Source organism: Anthonomus grandis, chromosome 5 (genome assembly GCF_022605725.1).
Source record: "Anthonomus grandis grandis chromosome 5, icAntGran1.3, whole genome shotgun sequence".
NCBI lineage: Eukaryota > Metazoa > Arthropoda > Insecta > Coleoptera > Curculionidae > Anthonomus > Anthonomus grandis.
In genome coordinates this window covers 27,696,671-27,715,499 of record NC_065550.1, presented here as the reverse complement: position 1 = coordinate 27,715,499, position 18,829 = coordinate 27,696,671, and the positions used below count along the sequence as shown (strand labels likewise).

The 18,829-nt window shown below is 29.8% G+C and overlaps 1 protein-coding gene across 3 annotated transcripts; it reads right to left on the bottom strand.

Annotated features, from left to right (window-relative positions):
* Positions 1–713: 713 nt before the first annotated feature.
* On the bottom strand, positions 714–6,537 carry LOC126736307 (uncharacterized). 3 transcript variants are annotated; one of them, XM_050440601.1, is made up of 4 exons: positions 6,519–6,537; positions 2,236–2,304; positions 1,888–2,134; positions 714–871 (listed from the first exon to the last, which is right to left on the bottom strand). In XM_050440601.1, exons 2-4 carry the CDS (start codon positions 2,285–2,287, stop codon positions 844–846), a joined length of 327 nt encoding a protein of 108 aa, XP_050296558.1. In that variant the 5' UTR covers positions 2,288–2,304; positions 6,519–6,537; the 3' UTR covers positions 714–843. The 3 variants fall into 3 exon arrangements, with proteins under 3 accessions (XP_050296558.1, XP_050296557.1, XP_050296556.1); XM_050440600.1 differs by lacking the exon at positions 6,519–6,537 and adding an exon at positions 2,413–2,466; XM_050440599.1 differs by lacking the exon at positions 6,519–6,537 and having other exon boundaries at positions 2,236–2,406.
* Positions 6,538–18,829: the final 12,292 nt, after the last annotated feature.

Sequence of the window (18,829 nt, the reverse complement as noted above, 5' to 3'; positions counted from 1 at the left end):
TGATGGACCATGGCTTGTGGAGCTGGTATAAAAGCTGGGATCCTTGAAACCCCATAAAGAGGACAGATCATAAACAACCTTGATCTCAATATATAGAAATCCATGAGGGTGTTTCTTTCATTGCGAAACCTAGGGGATATAAATGATGCAGTTAATACTGCTAAAACTTCTTTTCCTTGGAGTTTATTTTGACCTAAACCTCTTTGGAGACAACATATTAATATAGTGTGTACAAAATTTGATGGATTTGCCTCCTAATTATCGGAAAGAACTGCTTATTCTCTTTTATTTCATTCTCACTATTCCCAAATTAATAGTTCCGACAGGTCTTAACTTTCAAAATGATTATCGCTAATTATTAAGGATCTTAAAATTCTTACGGTTCCTGCTAAGTACATCCTAATTAAAAATAATTTTCATACCTATAATGATGTCCAGCAGGATAAAATAAGGCACGGATATAATCAATTCCATTTAAAAATTTTGAAAAAATTGCAATTTTATTATTAATTGGAAATAATTTAAAGACATTAAAAATAAATTACCCAAGTAGTTGATGAGTAAATTAAAATTTTGAATTTTGGAACTTTGGAAATTAATTCTGACAACATATATGGTCAGAATGATCTTGTTAAGTCTAATTACTTTTACTGAGGTAACGTATTTTACAACCCTTAAAGTGTTTTCAGAGGATTGAAATTAAAACTAACCAACAATTTAAATATTTTTATTGATCATTTAAATTCATTGCGAATATCTACAATGAAATGTTGTTTAATTTATGGTATTGAACTCTATTGAACATTAATTCTTCATAACGTAACGGATATCTGCATTAGCTGGTTACTTCCCGAGTTTGTTATCTAATGGCCTAGAATAATATTAAAAGTAGTGTTAAATATATGGAGAGAAGTTTTAAAAAAAAAATATATATACCCTTAGAACATTGAAATTCTAGAATAAGTTGACAACAACTTTAATTGAGTTCAACAGGCAGTTCAACAATAGGGGCAAGGAGGGTATTTTGTTTACAAACGTATTCATCGATTCTCTGTTGTCAAGTTTACACACATTCTCAAAAAATGAAATTTTCAGCTTTATCTCAACACATATAATAATGTTAATTTAACTTATTGATGTTAGATTTTGAGGTAAAAATACAAAGTATCAATGATATTCTAAACACAAAAATAGCATCTTGAAAGTAAAAAAAAAAATTAATATTCTTATTCCTAAGACCGCTTCTAAAAAATTTGAAATGGCAACACCACAGGCCAAAGCTGATCAAGTCATCTTGCGAAATGTCATTTTGACAAGAGGCTTTGAGTTTACATTCGGCATTTGTAAAATTCTGTGTTTTTCCTCTAGTTTTTAGTTAAAGTTAACAATGCGATCGAGCGGTGTTGCGATGTTGTTGCCTTTTTCTCTAATAAACTTGATCTACATTAATTTAACTTTGAATGTTGGCTTCTGTTTAGAATATCTTATCATATTTTATTGAAAAGAAAATTGGTTCATATTTTATTAAAAAGGAATAATATTGTTTTGTCAAAATAAGTGACAAATTTTTATGATATTATAAAGTGTGTTTTTTTGCCATCATCAGAGTTTTTGCAAGCAAACAAACTGCCCATAGTTTCAAGGCAATGCTAATTCTAGCCTTTCAATGCTCTAAGTGTATACCACATATATATGGCCGCAAGTTTATTTTTAATGACGCATAGAACGGGATAACTATTGTATAGAAATAGAAAAAAAAATAGTAAAAAACTTATAGACAACAACCACTTTAAAAATTGGATATAAAAAACATATATTTTATATAAACAAAATATAAGAAGGTAAAAAATCCATTAAAATGCCATGTATGTTTAAACCTATACTTACACATTATAGTACGCTATCTCTCTTAAAGGTTCTGGAATTGCGGCTTCATAAATCGGATAAGGAATTATCTGTTGTAGTTGTCTTAATATCAATTTAATTATTTCTCTTATTTCAGACCGAAGTTGAGGAACTAAGTGCTTTCTAATAAAATCATGAGTAATATGTTTCAAACCAGGAGGAAAACGAGGATCCCAAGGTAATGGATTTCTTTCTGCTAAATTAGGACTAATATCTGGAGGATTTGAACCTAAAAAACAAAACTTACTATTAGTTAACCAATCAACCTAGAGCTATTAAATTTTTTTATTTAAAACATTTTTGTAATAAATCCATTTTTAAATAACCTACCTAACACAGCTATCACCAGCAAGGCGAAAATTATTGCAAACTTCAACATCATTGATGGCCGTTACAGAACTAAAACCCAATTATAAATTTATTTATTTTAATACAGTTTTTTATTTAATAATAATGAAAAATGATCGTTTTATATGTAATTTTTTGTCAATTGTTACTGATGATTACCTAATACTAAAAACAATATCCAATCGCTTGGGTTGGTTATGCAAGTTCGAGTGGGTGAAATTTATGTCTTTTTAAATATTTTTTTAATAATAGTACAATATTTTTCAATTCTATATAAAAAAAAGTAATAAAATAAAAAATAATGGTTTTAATAGAAACGAAAACTATTTACAGAATACAACGATGAGAAAAAAACTATAAAAAAAGTAAACCAACATATAAATATTAAAACCTATAAAATAATTAATTAATGCTTAAACTGGAAAGGAAAATTGTTAATTTTTTCATATTCATTTAAGTAATTTGGAATGACCGACATGTATCCAAATCATATTCCAACTTCTGTAAGTGAGTGTTTTAGACAACTATTTTAGTAATTTTAGAAAAATAATTTGTTGGTATCGAATATTCAAATATCTGCTCTAATATTTAATAAACTCCATAGTAGAGAGACTTATGATTTCCGGAAAAAATGCCAAATCGAATTTTCTAAAATTCATCAGCCTGAAAGGCGTCAATAAAAAGTTGATCCAAAAAAGCTCCTTTTTGAGATCAGTTTTTCAGAAGTAAATTTTTCTCGTGATTAAATACTCAAAATTACGCGCGGTAACTTCTGGTACTTAAATTGCTATGTGAAATAAATGGTTTTATCATGGACAGAGTAAAGAGTCATTTTCTCCGTAAATGTAGCTTTCTTCTTTCGTTAAAATTTAACGAAATAATTTTAAAAGCACATAAATTTCACATTTATTCAATATCGATTCTAGATAATATCAGTAAGATTTTAATTAATTTCTCGAACAATTTAAATGTTAACTTTCCATTTTTTCTAGTTGTTTAAATTAGTTGTTTTTTCTTTAGCTACCTGAAAATTGTAGGCTTTGATGAAGTAGACCTGGACTCTTGAAAAATGAACAGCTTTATTATTCTAGAAATTAAAAACAAACTTTTCTGTTCTTATTTTGTATTTTTATTTTTTTCGTTAATCGTCTGCAATATTGATACATTCTTATTTCATCTAGCAAAACCTGTTTTTTTTTTTTAAGAGATTTTAGCATATCGTGGAACTATAGGCAGTTCAAATCATTACAATTATAATATTTTTTTTAATTAAACTATGATAAAATACTATTTAATCTCGATATTTAACGTTAAATGAATATAGATAACGTATTTTAAAGGAAAACGCAACGCCGCTGAATCCCATTGTTGATGCCACCGAGGCAACACAAGAAATCACTACCAGTGATGTCGCCAAAAAATATTTTCCTGATAAATATTTATTGGTAATAGGATATGCTTTAAATAAAAGTAAAATTCCGTTTATGAACTATTTATGTTTTTTTAACGCACTTTATTAGAGTAAAGGTCACTTATCACATCACTTATTTTATATCGCTTCAGATGATATTTACAGGGTGCAAGTCCACATTTCGTAAATGTTAGGAAAAATTTAAAAAACTTTACTATCTGAAAATAAATTTAAGTAAATACATAAATTAATTGAATTTATATAAACTAGACATAATGCGTTAGTTTATTATGAAAAATAAGTACAATTTTTGCCGTCTACATGTTTTAAAAATATTTTGAAAATTTGGACTTGCCTGTTTCTTGCACCAAAATATTAAAAAACGAATATTATTTAAAAAAAATGTTTATTGTTTTTAAAAATTAACAGTGTTTCATTCTTAAATTAGTGAGGAATCAGTTTCATATCCTTCATTCTCCTTAGCGGTTTCAGGTGGATCCTCTTCAGGTTGGTCTGTAGCCAAATCACCGTTTATTAATAGAAAATTTTTATAACAATTTTCGGTTGGCATTAATAGCAGAGGCTGAGCATTGAATAAAGCTATTATTTCTAATGTATTTTAAAACTCTGTATGTGGAAATCGCAAACTTCTCCTTGTTAGTGCCCTTAAATCCTTTGAATAAGGCTTTAAAATATTCTGTGTGATTATAAATCATTGTTTGATTGGCGTTTATCACCTTGAAGTTTTTAGATGTTTCTTTAACTAGGTTCCTCCATTCTTCTGCAGTGTATATTCTTTCCCTCTTTTTTTATTTTTTTCAATTAACCCAAAGGAACGGTCACAGGGCAGAAAACTATGTCCTAGCTCTGGATATTGATGGACCACCTGGGTAATATTATTTGACTCTATGTTAGTTAAAGTGTATAAATATTTGACGAGAGTTTGGTTTTTATTCTGCGCAAAAGCATTATCAGAGAATATATTTAGCTCTGTAACTTTCAGGGGAAGGTAAGTTTGGACATAATGTTGTATGAAGCTGATAACTTCATTAGAACCTTTCTTTCCAGTAGCTTCATCATACATATAGAACGTGGAAATGCCTGTTTTTGCTGAAAAAATGCAAAAGTTGTACTCCCATAGCTGCCTTTTATAGAATACATCTCCGGCTGGTATATGCGGAAGTAGCAAATTTTGTTGGTAGTCAAAGCATAACGTCTCCACATTAGGATTCTCCTTGGCAAGTGCACTTTTTTGTTTAAGATTTGTGTAAAATACTTCTGCCTTACTTAAATGGACAGTCTTCTTAGTTTGCAAAGCTACTTTGTTTTCATTATTAGCCTCCCCAGCTATTTGGTTAACTAAGCGATCGCAGGTTTGGCATGTGTCGGACCGGGGCACACCAAAGCTGATATTATAGTTCGATGTAAAGTGGCTGGCAAGACATTGATAAACAGCTGGCTCATATTTTTTTAGATACATCATATGCATCTTTGAAATATTCAAATCTGAAGGTAAGTAGTACTTCCCATCATTTTTTTCTCGGCTGTAGTGAGAACTTATTCTGGGGAATACTTTTTATGTGGTTACCTATTTGCGTTTTATTTGACAGGGTATTTTATTAGGACGATTTTTGTGCTTTCCTCTCTTATCAGCTGACGGTGTTATGTTTCTCGTTAAACGAGAAGCTAATCGGTCCACTCGATGTTTGGTGATGCCATGAATGGCCATAAAAGCTTTTCTGCACACTTGATATTCTTCGGAGCCCACTCGTATCTGCAAAAAAAAAATGAACGCGTTAGTTCTCTAGTATTTGTAGTGTGAGCAATATTACGGAGAGTACGGAAACATGTATCCAAAGAGGTTCTAAATTTATTGTATATACATAAAAATAGAAAAAATGTTTGATAAATCTTAATATCGTAAAATCTATTTAAATTTTGCAGTTTTACCTACCTTATAGTATGAGAAACAGATTTTTGCGTTCCTTCACCGGTCCTTCCGGCTATTAGTTTTAACGAGATTAGCCCCGCTAAATATAAGTCTTGTTTCTCCTTATCTGCTAGTTTATTAAAAGTTTCTAAAACCGATTGCCTGGTTTGCTGAGACATATTTAAGAAGCACCGTCGTGGACAAACACAATCACTTCCGACCACTCTTTTCGGCACGACTTTTTTAGCAGTATTTACGTATTCATCTCCACTAGCCCTTGAAATTCTACGAACATTTCTGGCCCATTTATATTCACGCCTTGGACGTTTTTGACCTTTTTTAAGATTTTCTGCCTTTTGCGGTTGTTTCCGGACACGTAATTTAGTTTTACGTATCCCCCTATGTGTTCCAGGTTCATCTGCTTCACTTGGAACATATTCACTTCCCGAACTTTGAAAAGGTTCCGACTCTTGCGCCGACATGGCCTATTTAAAAGCTAGACACGTACTTTAAAGATAAACAATACATTAACGTGTGCAAATAATCAGGCAAGTCCTGGACTTCCCCGTTTCTTGATCCAAATCGGTTAAACGGGCAAGTCCTTTGCCTTTACATCTTTCACTATATGCCAGGGACCTGCCTGATTCTTGCACCAAAAGACCCGCAATTTTAATTTATATGGGTTGATATGTTTAACTCATTTAATGAGGAAAAAGGACATGCCCGGTTCTTGCACCAAAGTCTTCAATTAAGGATTTTCAAAAAAGTACGTAGATTTAAGAAAATGTTCTTATTTTACTTATACCCATATTTCACACATATTCATATTCAAGTTTTTATTTAGGCATATTTCTAAGATACCCTATTCTACGTTTGTAAAGACAGTTCCACATGATGTGATGTTATAAAAGTATCGATATTTACTTGTGAAAAATCTGATTTAATCGCCTTTTGTCCATACTGCGGCACAAACCGCACTAGTTTTTACCATCGTAACAGTCCACAAAAACACTTAAATGGTTTAAAAAGAAGCTTTTCTCTTTTTCAACCATCAAAGAAACTAAATAGAAAATACAGAATCTCACAAATGCCAAGTGTAAACACAAAGCAGTTTGACTTTGACAAGATGACATTTCGCTTATGCTTACGGTGTTGCCATGCTACCTGTTTAGAAGCCTTAAGAATAAGAATGTGAATTTTTTGTTTTTGTTTAAATATTTTATATTTGCTTTTAGAATAGGTTATATCTATTTCTGCGTTTTATTTTTTAACCAAAATCCAATACAAATACAAAAATATGTAAACTTGACAACAGAGAATCAGTAAATAGCTGTGTAAACAAAATGCCCCCTTGCCCCTGGGCACAAATTGAACTTAAATAAAGTTGTTGTTTACTGCTTCTAGGCTTTCAATATTCTAAGAGCGAGTGTTCCTGAAAACTGACCGGATAGACTTTTCTGAAACACATCAACCTAGAAGAGCTCAATAAAAGCTTGATACAAAAGTGTTGAGTTCATCGTTTCATGTTGCAGAAATGGGGTTTTCTAGTGATTAAATGATCAACATTTCTCATGGTACCTCCTGATACTTAAAGGGTTTTGAAGCATAAATAGTTTTATTTAGGATAATCGGACTCAAGAGCACTTTTCTCCGAAAATAGAGCTGTCTGTTTTATTGAAACTATAGGTATATTAAGATTAAACAAAAAAGGACTTTGAAAAGAAATAAATCCGGAAATTTGGAAGTTCAGCGGATTATTTCTGAAGGAACATCAATTTCACATTTTCTGATTGAAATGTTTCAAAGAAAATTTTTTAATGAACTGCTTGAAACGACCTTGAGCACTTTTCGATGAAAAAAAAAATAGAAATATTAAAGAATCAATGTGCTCACACTGATAACGTCGTAGACTTTCGTGTTTTTTTAGGGAGGAAGATGAATAACATAGAAAGGAATGGAAATAGTGAATAAAATAGCATGAATCCGTCCCTGTTCCTTAAACATAGCCATGATCTAACCCAACCAACAAACCAACCACAATGTAATGATTATAAAGCGTTCCGAACTACGATACGGACGGACATACGGACGGACAACAGGTATCATCATACATACATTAGCGAAGTTGGCTTTGACAAGGCCATCTAGATCTATAAATAGAAGGGGTGACTACGTGAAGATTGTGAAGAGAGCGGGCCCCTGGTAATTGATGACGCAATAACTGTCAAGCGTAAGAACTTGAAGAAGAAGTCCTGACTTAAATGAAAATTTTTCTTATGCTCGGACTCTGTATAATTATATTGGCCGGAACGGCTCTCGAACGCCATGTCGGATGTTTTTAAGAGGTTTAGAGGATTGGTAGAAGAAGTTTATGCTAATGAGATATGGATTTTTACATACAACGTACGTACATGTGTTGGGTAATCATTTTTCCTCATGCAGGTCATGCATATATATATATATTTAGTACAGTTAATGTCTAAGTTTTCACTAAAGAAGCTCAAGACAGTTTATTCTTAAGACAAAATGAAAACCATAATACGACAGCTTTTCTATTTTTCTTATGAAAATTTTGGGACTCGGTCAAACGCATTGGAAAAGTCAGTATAGATCACATCAATCTATACACATTTCTCCAAGGCGTTTGCTATGTAATTCTATTAAAAAGCTAACTTAAACTCTGATCGTTTCATATTCTCTTAGAACATTGAATACGCTAGAATAAACATTGACTCTTTTGAATTGAGCGCACTATCTACACAGAGGGCAGAAAGGATATTTTGTTGATTAACATATGCTTAGTATTCCACGTTGCCACCCAATTTTAACAAACGAAGAAAAATTATAATAAATGACTGTAATTAACATAATTACAACTAAATCTATCTTTAAAACACTTCGTTCTATTGTTCTGTAAACATTAGACATAACGCAACTTATTTTATGCCTCGTTTTCGTACATTTTATACTAGGTCCTTTACATAGAACGCAATAAAGTTACTCAACTCACTTCCTGATGAATTTCGATTGCATAACCTTAACAAATTTAAATATAAACTCAAAACACATTTTTTTCATGGACAAATCAAGTACCCGTTAGTAGGTGATCTGTAAAGTTATTTAAGTATACTTGAATATATTGCTGCATTCGGCGCCAATAATAACTAAGACCTTTCTTTATTCATTCTTTAATCGTTTTAAGGGTAACCAATAGACATTTATTATTATTACATTTGCGTCATTATGTTATATTATTATTATATTATCTTTTTTTACGTTTAAAAACTTTTTAAAATCTTTTTTTTTACTATAAATTATATATAAGTAGATATAAGCATGGCTGGTTAAGTAGAATAGAATTCATTTGCCAGACTTCGCCAGCCTGCATATTTAGAACAAATGGATACTTTTTAATTTTAATTTCTTTAAAATTGTAACATTGTGTGGTATGAATAAAAGCCTTATTTATTTATTTAATTTATTTATTTTGAACCATATTTATACTCATCACTAATAATAATTAATATTTATAATTTGGCTTTCTTCGCCAAATTTCCACAGTACGGCAACCCTTAAATTTTATCTCTCGATAAAGGCATTTGGCAACTACGTTCGTTGTTTACGTTTGAATGGTGTACCTTTCATATAAACCGATTCTAAGCGATCTATCGGTTTTAACCGCGGTTAAGCCCTTGGTTCACCTTGAACAGTCCCTTTATAACATAACCAATTGTGTCCGCTTGGACGTGTTTGGTTGAAGTAACTTCGTAATTTGTCAGCTGTTATTATCATAATTTTGTTTGCTTTTAAATAATACCCCAGACGCCAGTTATATTATACGTAATTAGTTCTTAAACATAAATATCAAAAAAGAAAACTTATTAGTCATAATAAATTTTGTGTCATTTTTAAAAAGGAAATAATTTTTTTGTCTGTTTTTATTTTTTCCCGCACTTATTTCAATATCTTTGACATTTGACGTTTAGAAAACAGCTCCGGACGTGGGTAATTACTGTTCCAAATTGATGACGTATAAAGGGCTAATTGGTGACGTCACGTATCTCAAGCGGTTATAACTATAACCGCTTGGACGTGTTAGGAACGGTATAGGAACGGCATTTAGGAACGGTAATTACCGATAGACCGCTTGGAATCGGTTATGGTATTAGTCACAGAATACAAATATAGAGAAATGCTGGTTACCTTGTTAACGGGAAGAAATTTTGGCCTTCTACTGAAGGTGCAATAATTAGAACTAATTTTGACATTTGAAAGCTATAACTCTCATATTGGCAACCCGTTTAACCAATCGGATTTAAAAGAAAGCGTGGTCAAATCCGGCGCCAAGTTTGAATTTAATTAAGCCCCGGAAAATTGAATTCTAAAATGGATCCAATATTAAAAAAAAACAACTGAATGTCACAACCTAAGGGTACCTTAATCTATTTTAACCAAGCAGAACTAAACGGCTCACTGTTCAATTTGTTTAGTTTCCTAAATTCGGGGAAAAACTTTTGAAACTAAATTAATTAAAAAACCTTTGTATCATTAAACAGTTTTACATTTTTCTACATATATAAATTTCCTTGGGTAATATATTTAGATCGTATGCAAGAAAGTATATTTCCCCAGTAAAAATGTTTATAAAAATAAAATACAACTATATGATTTAATGTAAATAAAAATATTTAATCATCTGAAAAATAAAAATACAAGATTTGAAGTATTACAATACAATATATGATTACCCATTGTAATATACCATTGTAATATCATAATAATAGCATTGAACATGTTCTGTTTATATCCCAAAGACTGCAATAAATAAATAATTAGTTCAATAATAAGAAAGTTTGAAAGTAGTAAACTTGTCCAAATTTCTAAATAGAACAGTATGGAAAACCCAAAATTCTATTTAAAAGTGTTATTATAATATCCTACATATCAATATGATAATTACTGCAACTGGAAAGCTAATATTTATATCATATTTAAAATTTTACTTCTTGAAATAGTAGTAAAATTTGAAATAAAAGTGAGTAAGTAAAAGTGAAATATAGTTGAATATTAAAAAATAATAATATTTAAAATAAAATTTAAAATTCTATACAAATAATTAAAATACACAAACACTAACAGTAAAATACACTGTACATAAGAATATGTAGTGTTCAAGTAGTTGTTTAACAACAATAAATTTTATAGTAATAGATTGCCCATTTACAATAAAGTGATATAGATTTGGCCTGTTGTCAGCGTACTCAATTCTTATTAGTATCTTTTATAGCGGCTATATTCGTACTACCTTGATCACAAATAGTTGCACAGACCTTTATCCCAGTTGACTGCAAGTTTTTAGTTCAGTTAATTATTAGGTTTTTCAAAAAATTCTTAGTTATGTAAATAAATAGGACACTGACACCTTATATGTTTTAAGAGCATGATTTGCTTAGTATTCAAACCCTGAGATTCTTTGACTGGATTTTTAATAAAAAAAGTCCAGAACTTAGAGATATTTCATAAAACACCAGGATACAACAACGATCTGGTTCACCTATGTCTGTAAGGTGTTCCAAAATTGGTTTTTGGAACGCAATTTCCTGGTCAAAGGTTAAGCTGTCTTTTAAAAGCAAGAATGCCTTTTCTATTTTCTAAGAGAAAATAGATTATTTATTGTGGTACAAGAGCTTCCTGATGTTATTGACGTTGAACAATTTTACTGGACATTACCTGATGAGATAGTTGAATGGGACACACTAGTGTTTACAGTTTCTGAACTTGAATTTCATTATTAACAAACTGGTCATCTGAAAATAATCAAGTCTTATGGGGTAATAATAGGATATTTTGAGTGCATTCATTTTATCAATAATAAAATTAAAGATTTTCATTTTCCTGAAAAATTATAGGAAATTTTGGAGTGAGTCACATATATTAGAAAAAAGGAAATTCAACTCGTTTCTTTTCCAGGTGAGTTAGCTGCCATCTTTATTGGTTATAATATTATAAAAAATACACAAAATATTTGTTTAATATCTATCGAATATTGGTTACCAAAATTAAGCCTTTCTGCTTCAATTTTTTTAGGAAAATATTCATAGAAATCTATAATTAAGTGTATTATTATACTCTAATAAATTTTTTGATTACTTGAACCAGTAGACGCCACAAAAATGTCAAGAAAGACAACATAATATGGCAACAATGGATACTTGCATTGCAAACATATCAGGTATTCTATGTTGCCAGACTGCTTTTTTTCATTAACTTTTTTGTTAAGAATATTTAGTAATTATAAGAAAGCAAAAAAAAATAAGAAATACATTTTTCGTAATGTTCAAGTAAAAATGTTCAGTGGAAGCAAAACATATATTGTATGAAAAATTGTAAAATAGATTGACATTATTGCCTGAGAGATGGTGAATGCAAACACCTCGTATATCGTTGGTCGGTTGGTTATTCTAGGCATTCAATATTCTTTGCTTATTCCATAATGATGATCTACAGTGTAAGGTCATGAAACAGAATCAGCTGTTAATTTTATAAATTATTTTATGTTTCTTAGAAAATTTTTGGGAATTGTCCGTCAAACGCCTTGGAAAAGTCACTATAGATAACATCAACCTTCTCCACGCCTTTTTGCAAGACGTTTGCTATGTAATTCGACTAAAAAGCCAAAATGGGTCTTTTTTTCATAATGATGATCAGTGAGAGATAGTAAAACAGAATTATCTGCTAATTTTATAAAACATTTCACTTTACTTAGGAAAAAAAAAATAATTTTTTTCTTTATTTGCTTGTATCAAGTAATCACATTTCTGCTCTTTCACTAAAGATTTAACTATTTTGTAACAAATAATTTATTTAAAAAAGAGAGATTTTAGTAGAAAAGATATGATGTTTTTAGCAAAGCCATATAAAAGAAATATTAAAAATTTATAAAACAGATCGTAGAAAAGAATTAATATAAGAAATTCTATTTATAGAATATAAGAGAAATACAAAGATGTAGAAGAAAAAATTACGAAGAAAATGATAAAGCGCATAAAAGAGAATAAAACAAACTTCGTTTATCTCTATTAAAGTCTGAGAAGGTGCCAGAGTGGACCTGGGGTACTGGACAATAATATTGTGTAATGTTTTATCATAGTAATTAAAGCAGTTGTCTACAAGTTTAAAGAAAAATCAAATTATTTATATTAGATAACTGCTTTTATATACGTAATGATTTACCCTATTAACTTTATGTTCACATAATTATAATTATTATTTTTTTAAGACGAGCTTTGGTACTAAATCTTTTAGTTCTCACCTATGTAAATAAGTATGAGTAATCAAACTTACTGTAAGACATTTTTTCGAATATTCTTCCTGGCTGAAAATTTGTAATATTAAATAAAAAACACTAAACTGGGTCATATTTAGTTCATCAAGTGCCTTTAGGTATTAAGTTGTGTCATTTTTCTTCAAGTCTTATTATTAATAAATGATTTTATTTATTTTAAAACTGAATTTTTGCAGCAATTCCCTAAAAAAATATTTTTACTGCTCTCAAGTATGATCCTTTTTTTACCTAAATATCTAAAAAATTATAATTTTTTTACAGCCAGTTTAAAAAGGATAACGAACATGGGAAAATTTTCAGGTAGTTTCTTTTAGTTAAAAAATCTGTGTATAAAAGGCAGTAACTAATTTATTTTAATTTTGCAGATTTTATGCAAATCATCACAGTACTTAGTAAAATATGTGCCTTCAAAGTTAATCTATTGAGCTTCTAATCACGCAAAGAAACCACTTTTGCTCGGTTAAACTTAAAATCCGCCCTTTCGGAGCTTCGTTGCCTTCTGTGCTGATGAGTTTTATAAAATTAGGTCTAGTCAGTTTTCCAGAATGCTTTGCACCATATTCCCTCCTTAAAAAATTAGCGTTTGTTGAGACTAACGTTTTGACTCCCTAACAGAACTTAAGTTTTAAACAATAATAAAAAATTTAAAATACATTATACTGTGAATTTTAGAGACTCTCTTCTCTAGAAGATCAGATTTTTTGGACGAGAATATAAAGGGTCTACTGTCTGTTATATAGTACTCATGCAAACTTTTGGTTAAACATCTGAAAAATAAATAAAAACAAGCTATACATGTTTTGTAAATTTATTGTATCCAATTATTGCAAAATCTACAATCAGATGTTATGTAATATATACAGTAAATAGTCCGGATTAATGGTTTCATTTAATTTTCAGATTATCCGACGTATTTGGTTGGTTATTATGTTAATTATATCTGTCTGCCCATATCACAGGTAGGTTCCAAGTTCTAAAGTAGACATAAGGGCCGTATTTAAAAAAATGTAAATCAGTTTTTGTAAAAAGTTTTCAAAAGTTTATTTTACACATCAAAAAATGAGGGATGAAAAAATCAGAAGGCAGATCATTTTCATAGCCATAAAACTTTATTTGTCCCACTAATTAATTTTATAATTATTAATATTAAAATGAATATAATACAGCCAAAAGTTACTCGTAAAAATTATGCTATAAAGTCTTAAGCTTGTTGAATCAAATTTAATATTAAGAAGATCTTAACGACAAATGTATGAAAGTCGAAAACAACTTATAGGAAAAAATATGCTACTGTTTAATGTATTCTTACTTTGGACCCGTCTGAATATCTCTTACAGCCTTAGGAATTAAGGCTTCATAAATATCGTCGGGCAGTAAGAGTCTTAAATTATATAAAAACAACGAAATAGCATCAGTTATTTTGAGTCCAGCATACATATCCAAATCTGCTCTTTCCCATTCATCTGCAAAGTCTTCTAGAACGGGAGGATAACGAGGATCCCAAATAGCACCTAAAAATTCTCAAATTACTTAAAATAAGATAAATTATAAATTAAATCAACCGCTTTACTAATATACTACTTTTTTTTTCTTTGTGGAAATTGAAGTAATATCACGAACTTTACAAGTTTGTATGAGATTTCTACTAAGATAGTTGACATGCGGCATGTATTTACCTTTTTTGTATTATATGTGTATAATTTATTAAATAAATTTAAGGTACCTCTTAACTTGATTCTAAGATTGATAAGAATTAATTTACTTAAGCTTCTTTGAAACCAACGATCAGTTTAATCTATCTTAAGAGATAAGCATATTTTTAATATTATATACCAAAATATAACTAGGGTAAAATAAATAACGTTTTATAAGAATACTAAGACTAAGAATACTAGACCGTAACTAGTTTCAAACCTAACATTTGAGAGATTTGTGAAGACTAACAAGTTACTTAATTATGTAATAAATTAATATTCTATCTACAATTTCAGTCACATTTACTTTTTGATTACCATACTATTTTTACCTTTTTTGAAGGAATTGAATATTAGCAATATTAAAACCGAGATTAGACCATATTGGACAGAAAAATATGTCACACAGATCAAATTTTATTGAAAATCTAACATTCCTAAATATATATACGTCATCATGGTCTAGGAAAATATTGAAATTAAGCGCAATCGAATTCAGGTTAAAAAATCTGCTGAAAATTCATTAATTTAAACATTTATTGTAATATACATGAATATTAATAATGTATGATAATTTAAAGAAGTAAAATATGGAAAACTCAAAAAATCAAAATGCACCAACGATATTATGTTTTCCCTTTTTAGTATGTCTAAATGTAAAATAGCTCGACAGCAATAACTTTTTGCGATTTTGCTAAAGCTTTCGACTGTGTTAAATTATAACATCCTAATTATTAAATTGCAGAATAATGTGTTCAAAGGAATACCTCTAGAATAAGGGTTTACATAACGACATGTGCTTGAAGGCCGATAGAATGTATACCTTAAGGTTCATAGGACCTAAAATGGAAACTTGCACATCAAAGCTTTATCCAAAAAAATTAAGCTAAATTTAGTAACGTACAGATCTCAACTAATTCATTTAAAAAAATTCTTAGTATCAATATTCGGGTTTTACAAATTAATTTCAATAAAACTTTGAAATAATTAACTAATATTTTATCAAACATTAACTTCACTAAAAAAATTACAAAAGTATATTTTTGAATTAGAGACTGTTTAAATACTGTACGTCTACTATGTCTTACTATTTTCACTTCATCTAAATATTAAAAATTTCTTTTGAAATGACGTACCTGCCGACGCAGTTACGACCACCAAGGCAAAAATGACTGTAAACCTCAACATTACTGCTTACTATGATAGCACCAGCATTAACAAGTTAACTGAAAACCATATATAAATTTTTTAAATATTTATATAGTTATAAATCATATTACCTAAATTAATTTATTTATTGATAATAAAAAAAAATTTATAGGTTTCCTATAGAACCCATTCTCAATTGTTATGGATGATTGCTTAGTATTAAAAATAATATGATATTGCTTAAGTTTACTAGGTTAAGTGGGTGAACTTTATATGATCTTATATATTTTTTTGAGGCTTTATCAACTCTACATATAAAAAGTAATACAGCAAAAATTAATTTCATTAAAAGTAACAATAACAGTACATCGTATGAACGGTTATAAGCACAAATGGGGTATTATTAACGATATATTGGTAAATTATGCAAGGATAAGTGTTTGGAATAATAACCAGTTTGGCGCCTCTATAAGGAAATCCAATACATATGATATGCTTACGTGCCATGCCTCTTAACTTCTTTAAAAGGAAGTTATTGGCGGGATCTTTTTTTTTTTTGGTTTTTTTTATGTACGGTTAACGTATTTATTTATGAAAAGTTAAGCAAATAAGTAAATATAAATAACGAAGTAATGACAATTTAATTGCGAAAATTTCTAGAGAAATTAAACTTGAAAAAATACAATTTTTAATGTAAAATCTTAAAAGACGTTTATACAGTGTGGTGACTTTAACTGGAATAAATTCAGTTAAAACTAATCAAATTTTATCTCGCCAAATTCCTGAGACCCGTCGATTTTTGTTTATTTTTTCACATTTCAAGATAGTTTTTGTATTTTTTCACCTACAGGGGGGGGGGCCAAATTAACCCCAACTTTTTCTTTTTAAATGGAAAGCCACTTTTTTTAAACTCTCATTGAAAAGAGCCCTTTTTCTTGATTAAATTGCCCTATTTACTTTTGTGATTATCTAAAGAAGAAATACAAAAAAAAAATCATGAAATTATTAAAAGTTGCGTTTAATGTATAAGATGCTCAAAATGAGCAGCATTTTCTTATTGGCAAAGCCCAAGACGATAATAAAATTTTTTATTTTTCGTTAACGTTTCGTTATTATACGTTTCTGATATTTTCCAACACTTCTGGAGATATTTGTCGGATTTCTTGCCTAATACGTTCTTTGAGTTCGTCTAGGTTTCCTGGTTTGCTCATATAAATTTGACTTTTCAAATGTCCCCACAGAAAAAAATCAAGTGAAGTGAGATCAAGAGAACGTGCCGGCCACTCGATTGCACCCCTTCTACCAATCCATCTGTTAGGAAAATTGTCATCTAAATACTGGCGTACATTACGGGCATACTATGGGGGAGTACCATCTTGTTCTTTGACTTCCAGATCTTTCATCATACAAATCTGGATCGAACTGACTCGGATATAAGCCACGTAAGACTGGAACTAGTTCATGTTCAAGAAATTCTAGATATTTTTCCCCAGTTAAAGTATCATTGAAGAATATGGGCCCTATAACTTGCCTGCCAATTATGGCAGCCCAAACATTAGTTTTCTGGGGATATTGTGTATGTGTATTAGTTTCCCTTAGCCAGTGTGGGTTCTCGTCAGACCAGTAGCGACAGTTCTGCTTATTAATATGGCCATTTAGGGTGAACGTAGCCTCATCAGAAAAAAGGATCCACTCCGAAGATATGCGATTTTCGTCAATGGCGTTCATCATTAATTCACAGAACTGAACTCTGCGATCTGGATCGTCTTCCAATAACTCTTGAACGGGTTGCATTTTATAAGGTCGTTTGTTTGCACTTTTTAAAATTTTTAGCACAGATTTATGATGAATAGAGTTTTCGCGAGCTACTCTTCTGGCTGCAGTTACCGGATTTTCTTCCATCGCTAACAATACATTTAATTGGGTGTTTTCATCGATTTTAGAAGACCTTTGTCTTGAAACATCCCTCACGTGCCCAACTTCTCGAAATCTGCTTTCGATTTTACTAACCGTACCTTGGTTAATAGGTGGCAAATCTGGATATTTCTGCCTGAATAAGTGGACAACCTCTAGCTGAGTACGACTTCTGTTCCCATAACCAATCATCATTAAGATTTCAATCTTGTGGGATTCGGATAAATAAGGCATTTTTTCAATATAAGTTAACTTATTTAACAACTGGTTGAAATTCACTTTAACAGTGACACTACAACAATGTCAGGAAATGTCTCGATACCAATAAAATAAACAAACACGCCAAAAATTTACCAACACAAAATATTTCGAGACTTTTAATAATTTAATGGCTTTTATTTTTTTTCGTATTTCTCCTTTAGATAATCACAAAAGTAAATAAGGCAATTTAATCAGAAAAAAGGGCTCTTTTTAATGAGATTTTAAAAAAAGTGGCTTTCTATTTGAAAAAAGTTTGGGTTAATTTGGACCTCCCTGCCCTGTAGGTGAAAAAATACAAAAACTATCTTGAAATGTGAAAAAAAATAAACAAAAAACGACGGGTCTCAGGAATTTTGCGAGATAAAATTTGATTAGTTTTAACTGAATGTATTCCAGTTAAAGTCACCACACTGTATATATATCTTTATTTTTTTTTAATCTAAAATGTATTTTTAACAAATTAGTTGAATAACATTTTAACAGTTTTTTCTTTAAATTAAAGTTAAAAAAAATATCAATTTATTTATTATCGTAAGACTTCTTAGATACAATAACAGATTATCCCAAATTGCGAAAATTATTTATTATATTTATCTGCAGCGAAAGTTTTTTATTTTTTTCTTATTTATTATTCCAAAAATTGCATAGATAACGCAAAAAAACATTAACTCTATTTTAACAATTCCTAATAGTTTCTTTGCTCTAATGGAGTCAATAAGTAAAAAAAAAATATAATTTCCATGAGAATATTTACGTTTTTTTTTTAGAAAATTTAGTTACTTATTTATAGGTAATATACGTAATACAGGTTTTTGTAAAATTTAAGCAATTAATTTTATTGATTCTCGATAACTTATATGCAATTTATTTTG